Source organism: Pelophylax lessonae (genome assembly GCF_965119305.1).
Source record: "Pelophylax lessonae genome assembly, chromosome: 12".
NCBI classification, from domain to species: domain Eukaryota; kingdom Metazoa; phylum Chordata; class Amphibia; order Anura; family Ranidae; genus Pelophylax; species Pelophylax lessonae.
Genome location: NC_138779.1, coordinates 208,980,931 through 209,000,460, shown reverse-complemented (window position 1 = coordinate 209,000,460; position 19,530 = coordinate 208,980,931). Strand labels below are relative to the sequence as shown.

General features: G+C 42.2%; 1 protein-coding gene across 1 annotated transcript in view; it reads right to left on the bottom strand.

Moving 5' to 3' along the window:
* LOC309567894 (phospholipase A2 inhibitor NAI-like) overlaps positions 1–9,082 on the bottom strand; it is a 30,700-nt gene extending 21,618 nt beyond the window's left edge. Inside the window, exon 1 of the mRNA XM_082273409.1 lies at positions 8,987–9,082. Within this exon, the coding sequence (XP_082129535.1) occupies positions 8,987–9,035 (49 nt within the window). The 5' untranslated portion in view covers positions 9,036–9,082. The remainder of the gene's footprint in view (positions 1–8,986) is intronic.
* Positions 9,083–19,530: the final 10,448 nt, after the last annotated feature.

Sequence of the window (19,530 nt, the reverse complement as noted above, 5' to 3'; positions counted from 1 at the left end):
GGACATACCTATAGATGGCGATTTCCAATTTCGGTTATGATACGGAAAGGTATGACTTCCTTCTTTCTCCGCTCACAAGCTGACCTACCGGCTTTTTTTTCATTTATGGAGATTGATCCTTTATATATCCCAAATTGGCTCCAGTTACTCCCACGGATTTTGGGTCGTATGGGAGCTATGTCCCTCTAGCAGCACCCACATGAACATCAATTTAGGGCTAGACGCAGGTCTGGGGCTGATAATCTGGATGGACCGCGGGAGTGTTAATAGTTTATAGACCGGTAGACGTGTACTGTTGCATAACTTCCTCCATCGTATGGATAGGTTTAACCAGGGTATTACATGGCTGAGGTTTATTGTACCATCTCCTGTGAGGTATGATATTTTTTATACCTCTCCCTTTGGATTATGGATAGTTTATGTTTTTCACCAAAAGGCCTTGTATGTTGGCTACTTTTTATTTGCCAACTTGAACTGAGTATTAACTAATGAATGCTTTTTTTTTTTTTTTTTTACACTATATTATGGCCACTAGATGGCGTTGACAGTCATAGGTGGAAAGAATGTTCTTTGGTAGCATCTGGTGGACATATTGCAGTATTCTCTGTTTTTACACAATCTGCAGGGAATGTAGCTGAGGAATGTTTGATCTTGCCTTAATCACTTAGGATAAATGTATATGCAATTTTTTGGATATAGCTATGTGAATTATCTTATTTTTTTGTTTTTTTTTGGGGCCTGCATAGTTATCATGCAAACTACAGAATCTACTGCTACATTGCTGAGTACTTTGGATACCCAATGTGCTCAATGTCGCATTCTAGTATGGGAAATGGCCCCAATTAGCATGGATGTTTAGTTAATCATTAACCCTTATTAAGCTGCCTATAGCCCAAATTATATTTATATTATACTTGGTTATACTTGGTTGGCCTCTGGCTATTAGGCTGCCTATAGCCCAAATTATATTGATATTATACTTGGTTGGCCTCTGGCTATATTCCCGATTGGGGGATATTGAATTGTGATCATTGGATGGAACATATTGATGCTGATCTTGACCATGTTAAATGTTATGACCTATAGTATGATTAGGTCTTCTTTCCTCCCTTCCCCTCTTCCTCCCTGTAGCGGGTTAATGTTTACATTGTCACTGTGGATGAAGATCCCTTTTAAGTATTTTCTTTCTCATTCCTCCCTGTTAGGGTCTTATATATACACATAGTCACTTTGGATGAGGGTCACTTGCAGTGATCTATGAATTGACACCCCCTTTTTTTTCACCCTATTATGGCCACTAGATGGCGTTGACAGTCATTAGGTGGAAAGAATGCTCTTTGGTACCATCTGATGGACATATTGGAGTATTCTTTGTTTTTACAATCTCAATCTGCAGGGAATGTAGCTGAGAAATGTTTGACCTTGCCTTGATCACATAGGATACATTTATATGCTATGTGAATAGCTATATCCATATATCTATGGGGGTGGTGATCTCCACCTCCCAGCTACGAACTTTGAAACTTAAGCCCCGTACACACGTACTGATCGTCGGCCGAACGATCGGCCGTCTTTTGTCCAGGGCTGTCGTGTCTGTTGAAAACTGCAAAAGACTGCACACGAATTTTGTCGGCCAACAACAGCCGACTGCAGAAGTGATGTCATGTGATGGTTAACTTTCCTTGTCTTTTTTCTTTTCTGAGCATGCCCAGTCTTGCTAATCTGCTGTCTGTCGGCCGAAATCTGTACTGACTGACAAACAATCGGCCTTTCTGGTGACGGACAAAAAAATTTTTAAAGTCTGCACGACAGATTCTGTTTGGCTGAAAATGCGCTGTCGGCTGTCGGAAGCATCATACTAACAAGCCTACAATCGGCCGATCGGTCGTCGGCCGAATATTTACGGCCGACAATCGGTACGTGTGTACGGAGCTTTAGTTTCAAATTTAAATTGTCTGATCGAGCCTTGAAATATCTAGGTACCCTTATTCCAGCAGACCTTTCACATACATTCGACCTAAATTTCCTGCCACTACTAAATAGAGTACACAAGTTGTTGGAAAAGTGGCACCTGGGGCTTCACCTCCTGGTTTGAGAGATATAACATCATCAAAATTAGTATTTTACCAAAGTTCTTATACTTGTTTCAAACCCTACCTATTGCTTTACCCTAGTACTATTTTAAAAGAACATATGCATACTGGGTTTATTTGGGCGTATACACACCCAAGGATTGGGAGGTCTTTGTTGAACCTTGGTGGCTTGGCGGTGCCTGATCTTTATAGATATTATCTGGCAGCCCATTTGGGCCGTTTGATTGATTGGTGGCGACATGAAGATTTAAAATTTTGGCCAAATTTAGAACAAGCGCAGAGTTACGTGCTGTTGCATAGGGCCCCGTGATGTTATAGGGATCTTCTGCCTGCCCTTAAAACACGAGTCTTTGAATGGCACAATCAATCTTGAATAAATAAGGAAATAAAAAGTCCAATAGAGGATTCCAATGAAAGTGCTCAGTGCTGAAATGACACACAGGAAAAAAGGTGCTTTCAATCGGTGCAATCCTTCACCAGAGATGCTAGCCTCTCACCTGAGGACTGTGAATGAACAGCCTTAAAACACTCCCAGCAATGAGAATCTCCTGACCAGGACAGCAATCTCAGAGGACATCCTATCGTCTCAGGTTATGATCACAATGGTCCCCATAAAGAATAAAGAGGGGGCAGATCATAGTGCATTATTGTTTAAACATGACAATTATTGATAATAAATGGACAGCCTCTTACTTGTAAGCAGATAAAACACGAGCAGTGTAAAAAGCACAGCTGATATTCGGACAGAGCAGACCGCTCTGCCGACAGGGACAGCGAGTGACGTCAGGATCTCCTCCCCCTTCCGCACGCGTATCGTCCGTGGACGGGACTTCTTCTTTTTTCCTGTGTGTCATTTCAGCACTGAGCACTTTCATTGGAATCCTCTATTGGACTTTTTATTTCCTTATTTATTCAAGATTGATTGTGCCATTCAAAGACTCTTGTTTTTATCTATTGATCTGTTTTTTACCTTTTTAACGCTGCACTTTTACATTATCATTTTCACATTGGGTTTTATCTATTTTACCTTGGTGTCAGCTGCTTTTAAATTTTTCATTTAATTTATTTATTTTATCCCATGCTTGCGCTGATATATTTGTGTTTACATTGCCCTTAAAACACACCCATTTATAGGACCTAAGACACATATATATTATCGGCTGTTTGCCAATGGTAAGCTGTCCTCTGTGGAATCCCCGTTTGTTCCCCATCTTGGGTAATCTGTGCTTTACTCCGGGTTTGAGGAAAGGAGCCTTTGGTACGTTACTTGATTCAAGACTGTACCAGGCTTCTCGTTTTGTGATATCAGGGTCCTGGCCTACATTAAAAGCTTTGATGTCTGGAACAGGCGCATATTATTTGGACTTCTGGCGAGCTGCTCAAATAAGCCACTTTCTTTTTTTTTCCAAACATGTTTATTTCGATTAGCAAATTAGAGAATACAAGGTTTGGTAACATTTCTGAAATAACAATATAAATGTAAGACATTTACATATTGACATATTGAACAGTTCAAAATATTTGTACAGGAATAAAGGAAAAGAACATATGGAAGCGACTTGTCAGTTGGAACAAAGTAAATAAGTAAACAATGGGTTCTTCACCAAATCCGAATGAGGTTAACGTATGAAGAGTATATAGCCCATGACTGCAAACTAATTGGAGCAGTTAGTATATTGTATTAAGGAGGAAGTAATTCAGAGATGAGTATCAATTAAGTACCATATTGTTAGAAAGTGTGGATGAAAGGGTGTTAGTGACCAGCACCAACACCTGGGGTATTCCAGCCTTGTATCGGATTGGACATCAAAACGTAGGAAGTAGGGATATGTAAGGGAGGGGACAGGAAGACAAAGGGAGGGTTTGGGGAGAGGAGTCAGTGCAAGGATGATAACGTTGACACAATCAGAGTTGGTAGAAATTAGTGCACATAGTGATGGTATGAGACATATCTGGTGATATATCTTTAAGTTGATGAAGTTAATTGTCTAGGAGACGAGCAATAGTAGTAAAAGTGCTTTTGTTATCAGGATTGGTAGGTCTGTAGGTATTCAGGGGAAGATTTGAAGTGTGTCCAACAGGACCAAATGGTAGTAAATCTATCTGGGTTGTCTGATGAAATGGATATGAGTTCTTCCATTTCAGCGATTTTGTTGATGCGGGTGTACCATTCTCGTGTAGAAGGGGGTCTTGTTGTTCCCCAGAGTTTAGGTATGCACATCTTGGCTGCGTTAATTAACATCATAGAAAGTGATTTAAAATAAAGTGGGTTATAGGAGAGACAATGATGGAGGAGAAATTGTTCAGAAGTAAAAGGTAAAGTACTTGAGGTGATTTTCTGGATTAGGTCATGGACTTTATTCCAGAAGGTTTGTATGGTAGGACATGTCCACCAAATATGCAAAAGATCGGCTTTAGGTTGATGGCATCTCCAACAATGGTCAGAAATTGTGGGATTGTATTTGTGTACAATATGAGGAGTGCGGTACCACGGAGATAGAACTTTATAATTGTTTTCCTGTAAGCCACTTTCTACATACTACTGCCCAGATGTTTATGGCCGTAGTCTTTCCCCACTGGAAAAATACTGTACTGAGTCAGGCCCACTTCCCCATACTCTTTCAAAGATTTACTCTATGTTGGTTCAGCCACACGAAGATTACCAGTCACCCTTCTTGAGGAAATGGGAGGTAGATCTGGGTAGAACTTTTACGCAAAGACAAAGTACCAATATATTGTTCCTTACATTAAAATCTTTACCTCTTACGAAAGTACAGGAAACAAATTTTAAGATTTTCCCCCGGTGGTACCAGACTCCATTCCTCCTTCATAGGTGTTTTCTGAATGTCTCAGATCGATGTTGGCATTATCAGGAGGAATGTAGGATATTGCTACATATGTTTTGGTCATGCTCTAAAATACGGGGCTTTTGGGGCGAGATTAGGAAGATAATTAAAAAATGTACTGAATATAATATTCCGGATGATCCGGCTTTCTTCCTGTTGCATATATCTAAAATTCCTGTTGAAATATATAAGAAATCTGTTTTTGGTCACTTATTGAATGCAGCCAAGTCTTGTATCCCCCTTACTTGGAAACAGACACAGCCCCCTACAGTAGGGCTGTGGCTTAGGAAAGTAGAGGAGTTGAACCAGATGGAAGATTTGGTTTTGACAGCTCGGCAAAAACTAGAGATATATATGAAATTCTGGTCCTTATGGAATATGTTTATCTATTTAGAGGAGGGAAGGGCTCTAATTGTTGTGGGTCTTATTAAAGCCCCGTACACACGATCAGATTATCGAAAGATCTGTCGTCCGTTTTTTGTGGCATGCTAGTCTGATGTGGAAAGTGAAGAGGTTTTTTTCATACAAATTTTCCCGTACGACAGAATTCTACTTCAGAAGTGATGTCATGTGTTGGATTGCTTTGTATGTGTTCTTTCGTCTCTGAGCATGCCTAGTCTTGCTCTTAACCTCCCTGGCGGTATGATTCTTTTGGATTTTAGGTGCTGAAAGCGGTACCATTATTTTGCATGTAATTCTTGTGAATGAGCAGCCCAAACCAACTGTATACATTTATTATATATATATATATATATATATATATATATATGTATACATATATTATGTATACATATATTATATATATATATATATATACACACACACATATATATATATATATATATATATATATATGTATATATAATGTATACAGTTGGTTTGGGCTGCTCATTCACAAGAATTACGTATATATATATATATACACATACATACATATATATATATATATATATATATATATATATATATATATATATATATATATATATATATATATATATATATACACACATGTAATTCTATATATATATATATATATATATATATATACATATACATATATATACATATATATATATATATATATATATATATATATAAATATATATATACATATATATATATATATATATATATATATATATATATATAAATATATATATATATATATATATATATATATATATACATATACATATATTTACATAAAAAGTACAGTAAAACTGCAGGAAAGGGCACTGGGGGGCAATGTAATGTGATTTTTTATTTTCTTTTTATTTTGAATGGTATCAGTGTGTTTGGTGTGTTTTACATTTGAATTTGCCGCCGGTTCCACCCCCGGCGGATGTCACGTCGCCGGAGACGGAAGTCGGGGCTCGCAGACGATTGGGAGGAAGCTCCGCCACCGCATACCACCCGCATTCTTCGCTGGATCCCGGAGAAAAGGTAAGTAAAACCTCTTCCAGGATCCAGCGATCTTCCTAGCGGTACCCCGAGTGTGACTCGGGGTTACCGCTTTTGGCTCTAAAATCTAACCCCGAGTCACGCTCGGGAATACCGCTAGGAAGGTTAAGATTTTTTTCCGTCAAAATCTGTACTAATGAGACGAAAATCAGACGTTGTATTACGGACAACAAAAATTTTATAGCCTGCACATCAGGATTTTGTCAGCCGAAAAGTCGGAGTCGGACGAAATTTCCGTTCAGATTTTCTTATCGTGTGTACGGGCTTTTAATCATTCAAGGGATGTATCCTGTCTTTGCATTTTCTACTCTCAGCACCTGAGCAATACCTCCCCCCCTTTTTTTTTTTTTTTATTTACCTATGTTGATCAAAATTAAATTATTTAGGTTTTGTATTTAGGGGGTTACTGCCCTGATCTGTTGTTATTATTACCTTTGTTATTTATATTTTACTGGAAATTGTATGATTTGATTTTTTTTTTGTTTGTTCTCTTCTTTTTCAAATAAAATAAATATAAAATTGGGAAAAAAAAAAAATGATTGCACTTAGAGATCCAAGCATCCCAGTTAGGAGAAAATTGAGGCATAGAATCATGACGTGTATGAAAAATACGCACCATTGTCATGACTGAGTCAATATCAGAGAGAATTTGGGAGAACGAACACTGGATGATCTCCAATTCAAAGCAATTAACCACAAGCTAGCTACAGAAAATGCGTGGATAAGTCTTTCAGTGTGATAGGAAGCTCCCGAGATTGGGGCAAATAAAAAACAATTTGAGAAAATATGTATGAGGGAACCTGGAACTCCTGGTGCGGAGTATCTCCTAAAATCTCTGCTAGGTGCAGTGGGAATGAAAGAATGGAGGTAAAGGGGGGGGGGGGGTATAGTACCAACATGGAAAAAGTTTAATAGCCTTTCTGTAAATGTAATGGATTCGGTACATTTACATAAATTATCCTACATTTTATCCCAGTGTAACTCCCTCCTAGTTAGGCTGCAAGGCAAATTTAGTTCTTGGCTCCTGCTTTAACTAGAGGAGCGGAGATTGTTTGTTCTGGTCTGTTTAGAGCTTCACAGACTGGGAGTTTGGTTGTTTCCTCCTGCCTTTAGAAGAAGTTTCTAGAGCTTAGGGAAGGAGACTTCAAATTACCAGCCTGCATATTGAGCAGGGCCTAGCCAATCTCTGGGGGAAGGTGTGTCCAGTTGGTGGCTGGGATGCTGTTAAATAGTCTGTAGCCCTGAGGAGATTGTCTTTTTCCCTCCTAGGGGAATGGATCTGTGAGCTGTGAGGAGGGGAGCGGCTTGCCCTCAGCACCCTTTAGACTGGATAATGGGTTATATTGCAAGAATCTGCAATGGACTGGTCTTGTTCAAGAATCCTGTGAGTTGAGCCTGTGCTACACCTTAAAGTTACTTCTTGGTCCCCAGCCATGATCTTACCTAGCTGTACCTTTCCTAAAGTTACTTCATGGTCCCCAGCCCTGAACATATTTAGCTGTACCTGTGCTAAAGCTACTTCATGGTCCCCAGCCCTGAACATATTTAGCTGTACCTGTGCTAAAGCTACTTCATGGTCCCCAGCCCTGAACATATTTAGCTGTACCTGTGCTAAAGCTACTTCATGGTCCCCAGCCCTGAACATATTTAGCTGCACCTGTGCTAAAGCTACTTCATGGTCTCCAGCCATGAACATATCTAGCTGTAACAGTGCTAAAGCTAATTCGTGGTCCCCAGCTGTGAACATATTTAGCTATACCTGTGCTAAAGCTTCTTCATGGTCCCCAGCTGTGAATATATCTAGCTGCACCTGTGCTAAAGCTACTTCATGGTCCCCAGCCAAGAATATATCTAGCTGTACCTGTGCTAAAGCTACTTCATGGTCCCCAGCTGTAACCATAGCTAGTTGTGCCTGTGCTAAAGATACCTAATGGTCCCCAGCCATGAATATATCTATCTGTACCTTTGCTAAAGCTACTTCAGGGTCCTCAGCTATAATCCTATCTATCTGTACCTGTGCTAAAGCTAATTCGTGGTCCCCAGCTGTGAGCATATCTAGCTGTACCTTTGCTAAAGCTACTTCAGGGTCCTCAGCTATAATCCTATCTATCTGTACCTGTGCTAAAGCTAATTCGTGGTCCCCAGCTGTGAGCATATCTAGCTGTACCTGTGCTAAAGCTACTTAATGGTCCCCAGCCATGAACATATCTAGCTGTACTTGTGCTAAAAGCTACTTCATGGTCCCCAGTCATGAACATATCTAGCTGTACCTGTGCCAAAGCTACTTCATGGTCCCCAGCTGTAACAGCTAGCTGCACCTATGCTAAAGCTTTTTCATGGTCCCCAACCATGAACATATCTAGCTGTACCTTTGCTAAAGCTACTTCATGGTCCTCAGCCATAATCCTCTCTATCTGTACCTGTGCTAAAGCTACTTTGTGGCCCCCAGCTGTGAACATATCTAGCTGTACCTAATGTATATGAGCACATATTTTGAAATGTTGCACTTTTGCAAGCATATTGAGTGTAAGTAATTGTCATGGCAGAGAGCAGAGATGTCCCCGAGCGCTAACAGAATCTTACCTGTAGAAGCGAGGCTGCAAAGCGCGAGCAGGAGTCCCAGAGGCTTCATGATGTTCTCTGTTAATAGATGGATGTGAAGACTCTATCTAGGAACAGATCCGACCTTATACCATAGAGACGTCAGGGCGGAGAGAAGAAGACTGCAAGGCGAGGAGGAGGTACATATGAGAAATCGTCTTTCACAAGAACTGCCTTGTATCCCCTTTCACAATCATCTTTTTTTTTTCCTATGATCATTATCAGCTTTAGTCTTTATTCAGCAGAATGCTCTACAAGTCCCAGCTGGAAAGAAAATGTAAAGCCCAGCTCAAGGCAGGAACAAAAATGATTCGTGCAGTGCCGCCCTCCTCCCCTCCCCCCCGCACAATGGGTTAAATGCTCATTAAAGCAGAACTAAACCCATTAATTTAGTTTCAAAAACAGATACAATACCAGCATGTCACGCTCGTGGAATGGCGACGAACATTGGTACATAAAAATCCCCCATAGGTGACATTTTAAAGCGGTTGTATACTTGTTGAGAGACTGGGGGGGGGGGGGGGCTGTGGACCGGGGGGGTCCCGCGCCTCTGGCTATCTGTCCGATATGTTCTGTTTATCTTGTATATGCCCTTTGCACAACTGTTTCTGCGCTGTATTGCGTGCTGGCCTGCGTGTCATGCGAGATTCTTCTATGTTACACGTTCTTTTGTTTGTACCTTGAAAAATACTAATAAAAATGTATTGAGATTAAAAACATTTTTTGATCACTTTTATTCCTGTAAACATCCCTTGTAATAGAAATAAGCATGACAAGACCTCTTTATTGTGAGATCCGGGGTCAAAAAGATCTCACATCTCACTTCTACACTAAAAAAGAAAAAAAAAAAGAAAAATATTTTTTTTTCATTTTGAAAAAAAAAAAAAAAAAAAAACGGGCTCTTTAATTCCGTTGCCAGGCAGCGACGTATGACGCCGCTCCGGTCCTCCAAGACCATAGAGTAGAGTGAAGGCTATCTCGCCCTTACTCGACTTCCGGTCTCTGAGGAGGCAGCATCGGATCGTTTTTCCCCGCTACCTGCGGGTCCAGAAAGTGGGAAAAACGTCCTGGAAGCGGTGGGAGGAGGGGGGGGGGGTGGCACCTCTCCCGCCGCCCCATAAAGGTGATCCTGTGGCGAATCCGCCGCTGGGGCCACCCTTATGTTAAAGCGAACCGCCCGCTGTTAAAAAAAAAAAAAATACTGGGGTTATGGCAGCTATCTGCTGCCATAACCCCGGTATTTAACGTCAAAGTACTGAAGTATAATGATGGCGGGCGGTCGGGAATTAGTTAAAGCAGAACTAAATCCTCCTCCTCTCTCAGTGCCCTGATTACAATGCAGCCCCAACAGTGCCCATCAGTGATACCTCTGAGTACCCATAAGTTATGCAAATCAGTGCTGCCTTTTAGTGCCTGCCCATCTGTGCTGTTCCATTAGTGCCCATCAGTGCCATCCATCAGTGCCACGTATCAGTGCCCATTACTGTTCATCAGTGCCACCTATCAAAGCTGCATATTAGTGCCACCCCAACAGTGCCCATCAGTGTAGCCTATCAGTGCCCATCAGTGCTGCATATTAGTGCCACCTCAACAGTGCCCATCAGTGTAGCTTATCAGTGCCCATCAGTGTTACATATTAATGCCACCCAACAGTGCCCATCAGTGCAGCCTATCAGTGCCCATCAGTGTTGCATATTAATGCCACCCCAACAGTGCCCATCAGTGCCGCCTATCAGTGCCCATCAGTGTTGCATATTAATGCCACCCCAACAGTGCCCATCAGTGCAGCTTATCAGTGCCCATCAGTGCTGCATATTAGTGCCACCCCAACAGTGCCCATCAGTGTAGCCTATCAGTGCCCATCAGTGCTGCATATTAGTGCCACCCCAACAGTGCCCATCAGTGCAGCTTATCAGTGCCCATCAGTGTTGCATATTAGTGCCATCCCAACAGTGCCCATCAGTGTAGCCTATCAGTGCCCATCAGTGCTGCATATTAGTGCCACCCCAACAGTGCCCATCAGTGCAGCTTATCAGTGCCCATCAGTGTTGCATATTAGTGCCATCCCAACAGTGCCCATCAGTGCAGCCTATCAGTGCCCATCAGTGCTGCATATTAGCGCCACCCCAACAGTGCCCATCAGTGCAGCTTAGCAGTGCCCACCAGTGTTGCACATTAGTGCCACCCCAACAGTGCCCATCAGTGTAGCCTATCAGTGCCCATCAGTGCTGCATATTAGTGCCACCCTGACAGTGCCCATCAGTGCAGCATATTAGTGCCACCCAACAGTGCCCATCAGTGAGGCTTATTAGTGCCCATCAGTGCTGCATATTAATGCCACCTCAACAGTGGCCATCAGTGTAGCCTATCAGTGCCCATCAGTGCTGCATATTAGTGTTACCCCAACAGTGCCCATCAGTGCAGCTTATCAGTGCCCATCAGTGTTGCATATTAGTGCCACCCCGACAGTGCCCATCAGTGCAGCATATTAGTGCCACGCCAACAGTGCCCATTAGTGAGGCTTATCAGTGCCCATCAGTGCTGCATATTAATGCCACACCTGCAGTGCCCATCAGTGCAGCTTATCAGTGCTGCATATTAATGCCACCCCAGCAGTGCCCATCAGTGCAGCCTATCAGTGCTCATCAGTGCTGCATATTAGTGCCCATCAGTGCTGCATATAAGTGCCACCCCAGCAGTGCCCATCAGTGCAGCTTATTAGTGCCCATCGGTGTTGCATATTAGTGCCACCCCAACAGTGCCCATCAGTGCAGCCTATCAATGCCCATCAGTGCAGCCTCATCAGCGCACATCAGTGTAGGAGAAAAATTACTTATTTAAAAAATTTGCTGACAGAAACTAATAAACTTTTTTTTTTTTCAAAATGTTTGGTCTTTTTTTTTGGCAAAAAATAAAAAACCCAGAGGTAATTAAACATCACAAAAAGAAAGCACTATTTGTGTGGAGAAAATGATAAACAAATAATAATAATTTGGGTACAGTGTTTCATGACCGAGCAATTGTCATTCAAAGTGCGACAGCGCTGGAAGCTGAAAATTGTCCTGGGCAGGAAGAGGGTGAAGGTGCCCCGGTATTGAAGTAGTTAAGACCTGTAAATAAAAGGTGACCATAGTAACACCCCCTGGCAGTGATAGGCCCATATGTGACACACTAGCGACCCTGTTGCTAACGTCAACATACCTGAAAACGGGTCCCCAGACTGAGCAAAGAGACAACGCCCCTGTTTCTATGGTGACGCTTCCTTACCAGTGAGTTGTTTGGTTGTCTAGTGATGCTGTGGCTGGCGGGTTGCCATTAGCAACAGGCTCACTAGCATGTCACAGGCCTCAGTTTGCCCGAGCTCTGTTCACTTTTGGTAAACATACGTAAAAATACCAACAATCCTGGAGGTCTTACCGAACATTCACCGCCTGCGGGCCAGTCCCTCACCGCAGTGTCCACATACAAAGAGGCTGCACTTCCTGTTTTTTTTTTTTTTTTCAACAAGCTTTATTGTAAAGGCCGGTTCACACCAGAATGTAGTATTGGAAAGGCATGTTCCATGGGTGTTTCACTCACCGCGTTCAAAACGCACGTCCTTTGCGATCTTTTGGGGTGTCAGTACATTGTTAGCACCCCAAATGCAGATCGCAAACGCAGTACATTTGCGGGCACCATGCTGTACCATGCGATTTGGTGCAACGCGTTTTTTTAACCACTTAAGCCCCGGAAGATTTTACCCCCTTTCTGACCAGGGCCTATTTTGCGATTCGGCACTGCGTGACTTTAACGGACAATTGCGCGGTCGTGCGACGCTGTACCCAATTTAAATTTAGCGTCCTTTTTTTCCCACAAACAGAGCTTTCTTTTGGTGGTATTTGATCACCTGTGCGATTTTTGATCATGCGCTATAAACAAAAAAAGAGCAACAATTTTGCAAAAATAACAATATTTTTTACATTTTTTTATATGAAATTCCCCCAAAAAAAATGTAAAAATCAAAATTTTTTTAACATTTTTGGCCAATTTGTTTTCTGCTACATATTTTTGGTAAAAAAATTAGCAAAAAGCGTATTTTGATTGGTTTGCGCAAAAGTTATTGCGTTTACTAACAAAGGGAAAGATTTTTGTCATTTTTGTTGTTTTTTTTTTTTTTCGAGTAATGGCGGCGAGCTACGATATTATTTTTGCGGGACTGCGACATTGCGGCGGACAGATCGGACATTTTTGACACTTTTGGGGTTACCAGTGACATTACTGCAGTAATCAGTGCTATACATATGCACTGTTACTGTAAAAATTACACTGGCAGTGAAGGGGTTAACTTTTTTGAGAGGGAGGGGCTATGTGTGTCCCTAGGGGCGTGATTCTTACTGTGATTGGCTGTGGTTTGAGGTGTAGGAACAGTGATCAACGGTCCTACATAGTAGAACCGTATGATCACTATTCTTACACAGGGGAGAATGACAGGCGGCTTTGTTTACATTAGCCGCCTGCCTTTCTCCCGCTGTCAAGGACGATCGCGAGTGCCCGGCGGACATCGGGTCCGCCGGTCACACGCGCGGGGGGGGTCCGTGACCGTGCAGGAGCGCGCATTCGGCGGCGCGCGCTCGCTCCCTAGAGCCTCACAGGCTAGCGACGTAGAAGACCTACGTCGCTCTGCCTGTGAGGGGCTGACTGCCGCAGTAAATATACTGTGAGCAGTCGGCAAGTGGTTAAAAGTAGTGCTTGCACACTTTTTTGTGCATTTCAGTGCGATTTGCAGCCCATTCAGATGAAAGGACTAACATATCACACTGCAGGAGAATGCAGGGGAATCGCACAGGGATGTGGATCGCGTTCCTGTGCAATCCTGGTGTGAACCCAGGGCCGGCCTTAGGTGTTCAGGCGCCCTGTGCGAGCTAATCCTATGGCGCCCCCCCCCCCCCATCCTCGCCCCTTGGTCACCTAAACATGGCTGTATCTATTGAAATACGATTTAAGAATATAATTGCTGCTAATTGACTGCAGGTGGGTGCAGCAGCAAGATAAAAACAAGCAAAAAATCATTAAGTATTTACCCTAAAATGATATATAAATATATCACCCAAATCCGTTTCTGTTGTAAAAATTGCACAGTGCTAAATTAATAATTAAATCTGCATGGCTACTACAGTATACAGATCATATACCACTTTGTACTTTTACTCAAGTATGGGTTTCGAGTACTTTATACAACTCTGGTTAAATGTGTTCCCTCGATGTGCTTACTAACTGTTTTGGGGAATGGATTGAGCAGAGGCAGAGAGAGAGCTTAGCTGAACCACACGATCTTTCCCTGCCTCTCTGACAGGAGAGCCGTCTTACATTGTTTACATTCCAGACGGCTCTCCTGTCAGTTTTGCCAAAGATTGCGGGAGGCCGGCGGCGATCGAACCCGCTCCTCCCGCGGTCTGTCTCCCGCTGTGTCTAATCACAGTGGGAGCGCGACTCCGGCCGCGCACGCAACGCCAAAATCACGTGCATGTAATCACGTACATCTATGTGATTATGCGCAGTCGAGCCACCCAGCTGCAGTATATCTGCGTGGGGCGGTCGGCAAGTGGTTAAATTTGGAGCAGTGGCTCCGTCCGTGAACCTGTCCCAGGTGACATCAATGGGACTGCCTGCATGGGGCTGCAGGTACAACTCTGCGCAGGTAGACGTGACTCTCGCACGGGCGTACACTGCAGTACCCTTGTGTGAATGAGGCCATATACTATTATATATACTATTATATTTTATTTTATATACATACAAAAGCTTTTTCAGTTTACAATATATTCCTCAACAGTGCTCCTTATGCCTCGTGCACACTGGGCATTTTAACCGCTTGCCGACCGCCGCAAGTACATATACTGCGGCGGTCAGCCCCGGCTAGGCAAAGTGACGTATCGGTACGTCACTAGCCTGTGAGCCAATAGCGGGCGAGCGCGCGCCCCCGAAGGCACGCTCCCGCCCCGGCTCATTCCCTAACAAGTCCGCGCATTTGACCGGCGGACCCGATGTCCGCCGGTCACTCGCGATCGACGGCGTGAAGGGAGAAATGGAGGGGGGTGATGTAAACAAAGCCGCCTGTCATTCTTCCCTGTGTAAAAATGGAGATCATACGGTTCTGCTATGTAGGACCGTTGATCTCTGTTCTTACACCAGTAGCCATGTCCAATCACAGTTAGAAACACGCCCCTAGGGACACACTTAACCCTCCTTCCCCCAATAAAGTTAACCCCTTCCCTCCCAGTGTCATTTTTACAGTAACAGTGCATATGTATAGCACTGATTACTGTAGAAATGTCACTGGTACCCCCAAAAGTGTCAAAAATGTCAGTCAAGGGTCCGATCTGTCCGCCGCAATGTCGCAGTCCCGCAAAAAAAATCGCAGATCGCCGCAATTACTCGTTAAAAAAAAAAAAAACAACAAAAATGACAAAAATCTTTCCCTTAGTTAGTAAACGCAATAACTTATGCTTAAACCAATCAAAATACGCTTATTGTGATTTTTTTTACTAAGCATATGTAGAAGAAAACAAATTGGCCAAAAATTTTAAAAAATTTGGATTTTTTGATTTTTTTGGGGGAATTTCATATAAGAAAATGTGAAAAAATATTGTTATTTTTGCAAAATTGTCACTCTTTTTTTGTTTATAGCGCATGATCAAAAAAATCGCACAGGTGATCAAATACCACCAAAAGAAAGCTCTGTTTGTGGGAAAAAAAGGACGTCAAATTTGTTTAGGTACAGCATTGCACGACCGCGCAATTGTCCGTTAAAGTCACGCAGTGCCGAATCGCAAAATAGGCCCTGGTCAGGAAGGGGGTAAAATCTTCCGGGGCTTAAGTGGTTAAACACTCCTTTTAGAGGCCTCTTGCATTGTTTTTTTATTTTGCCTCTAAATGTCCCTCCATGTTAGCCTATGTGTCCATGCACACATACAGTATATTACCAAAAGTATTTAATATAATAAAGCCCCTCTCTTTTGTATGGTAATATGGGAACATACTCCGAGTGACACCAGACTGGAAATTCCTCTCGTGGTCTATTCCTGGTTACCTGCTGGAGGAGATTCTGCCTTGCCAAGGGCGCAATGTTGACATACATTCATTTTTTTGATTGTTGTTCTGGTAAGGAGATGAGTGTGACACTATCCTTGGACCACTGGGTGACTGGAAATTTATTTCATCCCTATCACTGTACCTCCTTGTGGATTTATCTTGGGACTTTATCTCTTTCATGTTATGAACTTGCACCATTTATTGCCCAATATTATATGTGATTTGCAGTCGCTATATTGTTTATGAGATTTGGTGCCCCAGGAAGTTTGTTTTAGACATCATTGGTCATTCAGTTGATGTATGCCTGCTCATTATCATCAGTTTTTCAGCGCAGCTTTTTCTCTTTGTAATATTTTTTTTGTGTGGTCTCACTTATAGCTGCTGCTCCCTTTGTTAACATTTAGCGCGGTTACATTATTACATTTAGTAAAATCACTAGGTGACCTTGAGGAATACCATAAGCTAAACCTAATTATATTATATTTAAAAACTGTCTATGGTTATTACAGAGCCTTCGAAAAAATCCAACATATTTTTTTCCTTTTGGATTATTATTATTATACAGGATTTATATAGCGCCAACAGTTTGCGCAGCGCTTTACAATGTGAAGGAAGACAATACAGTTACAATACAGTTCAAAACAGGAGGAGCTAGAGGGCCCTGCTCGTTAGAGCTTACAATCTAGAAGTTAAATTATAGAATATTTAAAACACTTTTCATTTTTTTTTTTTACTCAATTAGTAAGACTTTACTTACTTCTTGTCCCTGAGCAGAAAGAGAAGTCAAAGGACAAATCTTTCCAATGTGCTAAAAATTCCCTCTTGGACAGTTGCAACTGGATTTCCTCTCTATCTTTGTTCCAATGGCAGTTATAAGATGTTGGGTTTCTTGGAGACCAGGTCACCAGGGCGAAATGAGAGAGGGAATCTCCTCATTGGGAACACAAGGTAATAAAAATCCAAAACTTAAAAAATATATATTTTTTTCTTTTAATTTGCTTTAAAACTTTATGAAAATAATCAAGTTAGGACTTTCTTGTTTTTCTAATTTAGAGTAGCAGTTTGGTCAGCAAGGCAACAGTTACAAAGTAGATAAGTCCGTTGTACAGGCCAGCGGCTCCATCGCTGCAGTATATCTTCGAGTCAACGTTTAAACCACTGACAGTATCCTTCTGGTTGCCCAATATATCACAGAAGCTTCCAGTGGTGCAGCCACGGGTAGCGTCCTTCATATTGATTGTTCCTGGTGGAATGTGTGGAGGGAAATAAAAACACCACATTTGGTCAATATGATTCTTTGTATCAGTTCATACACTGGTAATTAAAGGGGATGTCAAGGTTAAATGTTTATCTAGCTTTTTATAGAGTGGGGAAGGTTGTGTTCTGTATCACACATTAGGCGAGTATATCCTGACTATTTGTCCTTGTGACCATTGGTGGGATCTACTCTGACTATTTGTCCTGGTGACCAATGGGGGGGGGGGGGTATCTACCCTGACTATTTTTTAAGGTGACCAATGGGGGGGGGGGGATCTACCCTGACTATTTGTTCAGGTGACCTCTGGGGATCTACCCTAACTGATTTTTCTGGTAAACATTGGGTGGAGGGTCTATCCTGACTATTTTTCCTGGTGACTACTGGGGGGATAAACCTTATTTGTTCTGCTGACTATTAGGGTGATCTACCCTAACTGTTTGTTCTGGTGACCATTGGGTGGAGGGTCTACCTTGACTATTTGTCTTGGTGGCCATTGAGGAGATCCACCCTAACTATTTGTTCTGGTGACCTTTGGGTGGAGGGTCTACCCTGACTGTTTGTCTTGGTGACCATTGTGGGGATCTACTCTAACTATTTGTCCTGGTGACCACTGGGGGATCTACCCTAACTGATTTTTCTGGTAAACATTGGGTGGAGGGTCTATCCTGACTATTTTTCCTGGTGACCACTGGGGGGGATAAACCTTATTTGTTCTGGTGACCACTGGGGTGATCTATCCTAACTGTTTGTTCTGGTGACCATTGGGTGGAGGGTCTACCTTGACTATTTGTATTGGTGGCCATTGGGGGAATCCATCCTAACTGTTTGTTCTGGTGACCGTTGGGTGAGGGGTATACTCTGACTGTTTGTTCTTCTGACCATTGGGTGAGGTGTCTACCCTCACTATTTGTCATGGTGACCATTGGAGGGTGTAACGGAGCTCCAATACCCAGCCTAGGTATCTCCACTGTATAATCCTTGAAGCTGATGAAGTACTAAAATATCCAAGGCAAAATTCCCCCCCAGTAACTGGACGACACACAGTTCTGGGAGTCAACTAGAATGAACTGTTTTTTGAAACACAAAACACAAGAGATCTACACTCTGGGAAAACCCCTCTCTCTTAGAGCCATTCCACACAAACATACACATCCCATAATAAGCTTACTCAAGGCAGACAGGAACAATAGAACAATGGAATGCAGGTATTCAACAATAACAAACCCCACCCCCCTAGCAAGGGTCTATGAAACACTTCTGCCATATTCTAGCAATCTGCAGTATACCTTTATATATTTCCTGAGGGACACTGTTCAGAAATATTATGGTCCCAAGTGAAAGAGTCCTTCACTCTTTCAACACAAACCACACTCTGTGTCCATTCCGCTACAAAGGGAATCTACCCTATTTGTCCTTTTGACCATGGGGGGGGGGGTCTACCCTGTCCATTTTTCCCTGTGACTATTATCGCTGTAAGATAAAGTGATGGGGAATCAAAAATTTTACAGTTGCCACCAAAGAAAGAACAGACATTACATATTCCAATGAGAAGCCTTCAAACATTAGATTTGCCTCTATTTGTTGTGCACCTGCTTCCTTTTGTGTGTCTGAGGATTGGAAAAACAGGGGAAATTCCCTCAAGGGGCATAGAGAGCAATTGCAAACCTTCCCTATTCTGTCCAAAACGAAAACAAAAAAATGGAAAAAAGGAGTAACACATACAATATATGATTATATATGCAGTATATAAGATGTACATGGTCCAAATATGACCATGTTGCCAAATAATGTCAATTATTTTACCAAACTTTCAGCCAGTCCCTATTAAGGAGAACTGCAGAAGCAGATTAGGATAAGGTCATGTTAAAAAGGGAACACATGAGTTTGTATGTTTTTTATCTCAAATGAACTGACTTTTGGACAAGTCCACCAAGCAAGGACAACTATATAAAGATGGCTGTACCCTCTTAAACATAAACAGGATGCATTTGGAACATTTTTAGGTACGCGTTGGTATCATCGCCTAAGGATTACTTTATGTCTGCAAATTTCATACTGTTGGTTACAAAGTTGTACTGGAATAGTAAGATATTAAAATATAAGCAAGTGAACACATACAGTAAGCTCTAGGGAACTGTCCAGGTTCACTCTCATGCAACCTACCAGTTAGTGTTCTACCCATACGTCCACATTTGGT